The sequence below is a fragment of the Oncorhynchus gorbuscha genome, unplaced genomic scaffold (genome assembly GCF_021184085.1).
Source record: "Oncorhynchus gorbuscha isolate QuinsamMale2020 ecotype Even-year unplaced genomic scaffold, OgorEven_v1.0 Un_scaffold_295, whole genome shotgun sequence".
Lineage (NCBI taxonomy): Eukaryota > Metazoa > Chordata > Actinopteri > Salmoniformes > Salmonidae > Oncorhynchus > Oncorhynchus gorbuscha.
Window position 1 is genome coordinate 5,409 of NW_025745159.1, and position 2,363 is coordinate 7,771.

At 47.3% G+C, this 2,363-nt stretch overlaps 1 protein-coding gene across 1 annotated transcript; it reads right to left on the reverse strand.

Annotated features, from left to right (window-relative positions):
- Positions 1–520: 520 nt before the first annotated feature.
- Positions 521–1,744, reverse strand: LOC124017649 (exostosin-1-like; the record flags this gene model as incomplete). The annotated part of the gene is given in 1 exon segment (XM_046332910.1): positions 521–1,744. A coding segment is annotated over 1 exon segment (1,133 nt), but the record flags the coding sequence as incomplete, so codon positions are not given.
- Positions 1,745–2,363: the final 619 nt, after the last annotated feature.

Consider the following 2,363-nt stretch of genomic DNA (forward strand, 5'->3'; position numbering starts at 1 on the left):
TTAAAGTGGGAGGTTTCAAAACTGTTGTGCCCTGATGAACGTGTGCCAGCTGAGCCACAGTCAGAGTAAAACAGTACTGCAGGGTCTGGAGGACAGGGAGCCCACTGACTAAACAGAGACTGGGCAGTCACTGTTTATTCAGACGGTTTTACCACTGTTATAGGGACCTGGGCAGTACCACTGCTATAAACACACTGGGCAGTACCACTGTTATAAACACACTGGGCAGTACCACTGTTATAAACACACTGGGCAGTACCACTGTTATAAACACACTGGGCAGTACCACTGTTATTCCATTCTATTAATGAGGTTTGTTTCAATATATCGACTGAGTTAATGAATTCCCTTGGGTCCGAACAACCTCAGACAACACTGATCCATTGATGTGTCCCAAGCCAGCCACACATCAAGGCTGGTGAGTGATGTCACACTGCCACCCTCACAAGTAACTGAAAAAATCTAAAAACGACAACAGACCTCTCTCTATACAGGACCATGACAATGGTCATGTACTTACTGGTCATATTCGGCGTTGTCGAGGTCACAGCGGGCATCCTTGTGCTTCTGCCAGTCTCTCCCGTGTTTACATGTGGTGAGCAGCACCACGTCCTCAGAGTTATGGACGTGATATAATGCATTCCTCGTGTCTGATCCGATTCCAGTGAGGTATCGTTTCCCTTTGAACACAAGCATGTATTTCCTGTACGGTGGGATAGAGTTGTATTTTAAATAGCCCCTCTCCCCTCCGGCGCTGGGGTGGTCTTTCCCAAAAAGAGGGATGGAGACATCGAAATTGGGTCTGAAGTTCTCTGTGCCTATGCTTGCCTTGGCTAGCATGGCCTGTCCAAAGTCGAAGCCCAGATCTTCCGTGTAGTCGGGCCAAGTTCCCGAATAGAGGTTGAAGATGAGGTGATTCTTTCCGTTATTCCACAGATGCAAGTTCTGGACTTTAGTTCTGAGGTTGTGAACATACTGCGGAGACAGAATGTCCCTGTCTAGAGTGTCCAAACTCAGGACAAACAGACAAGCCTGTCCCGGGTCAGACGTATAGAACCTGGAAGCTTCAATGGAAGATAAAATATTCTGATAACTCTCGGACATCTTCTCTCCTTTCTGTTGCGGGTAAACGTAAACTTTAAATCCGTTGGTTTTGCACAAGGAAAAATCAAAGCAGGAGTCCATCCGGCAACGTTTCCCGTTATAAACTCCCGAAATGACATCCCTCTTCTGTCGTGGCGATATGTGAACGTTGTACTCCTCGGTCTCCATTTGGTCCCAGGGGCTGAACGGCTGCAGGGACCCAGAGAAGTGGTGCCACTGGGGACTCCCGTGGTGTCCATCGATGCTGCGGTCATCACGCCGGTTGTTGCTTCTGGATAGCGGGGTTTGCATCCCTCCACAGTACAACAACAGAATGAGACACGCACCGGCGGAGGACAGAATTAAGTACCGTTTTTGGCCTGCATGTGTCCTTCGATCAGGGTCGAGATGTCTAGTAAATCCAACGAGCCCCGATGAAGTTTCACTCCTCTCGCCACTACTTCCAATTGAACGGCTGCGCCATCTTCCTCCAGCCAGGAAGGGTTTTGCGCTCAACACGTCCACCACCTTCTGATTCCTTTCCCCAAGCCGACGATTGATCCAGCGCATGTGGGCGATGTATAATGATCATTTACTTCTCCCCTTGTCAATAGTTATGGTGAACAGTGGCTATCTTCCAGCACTTAAAGAGTAGACTACCTTCCTGGTAAGTTAGGGATTGAAGATGCACCCGGACCTTACATTTCTTTATGCTATTAGCGGGTTCATCTTCAGTGTTTCATCTGCCTGTATGACAAAAGAAGCAGACACTTTCTTGCTTTGTAGCCTAAACGCTCCAGCAGCACACAATCACAATGTTCTGGCCAGCTACACAGGGCGACAAGAATGTAGCCAACTTGACTAGCTTGCCCAAACATCCAGAGATTCAGGACTCACATTATAACGGTCCGTGTTGAACTGCTCCATGGTCCAAACGAACGATATAACATAATGTGCCAAGCCTGCTATTCTGCAATTCAATAAATAAGTTGAAAGCAATTCGACTTAGCAGCATTCACAACACTCTCTCTCTTACTCTCCCTAGTCCAAGGAAAGACAACTCAGTCTCTTGAAGCGTCGGGAAATTATTGTTATACATTTTAAAGAAACATATCCGTCACATATCCCAATTGTAAAAAAAAAAAAATGTTTGGTGAGTTGTTCTGGATCTCACACAGAGGCATTCCAACCCTACGGCGTCTGATGACGATATGACGTTCTTCCATGACGCACTGGGCTTTTTCATTGGTTCGCGTCATATCCCGAAATAGGCGGGGCTT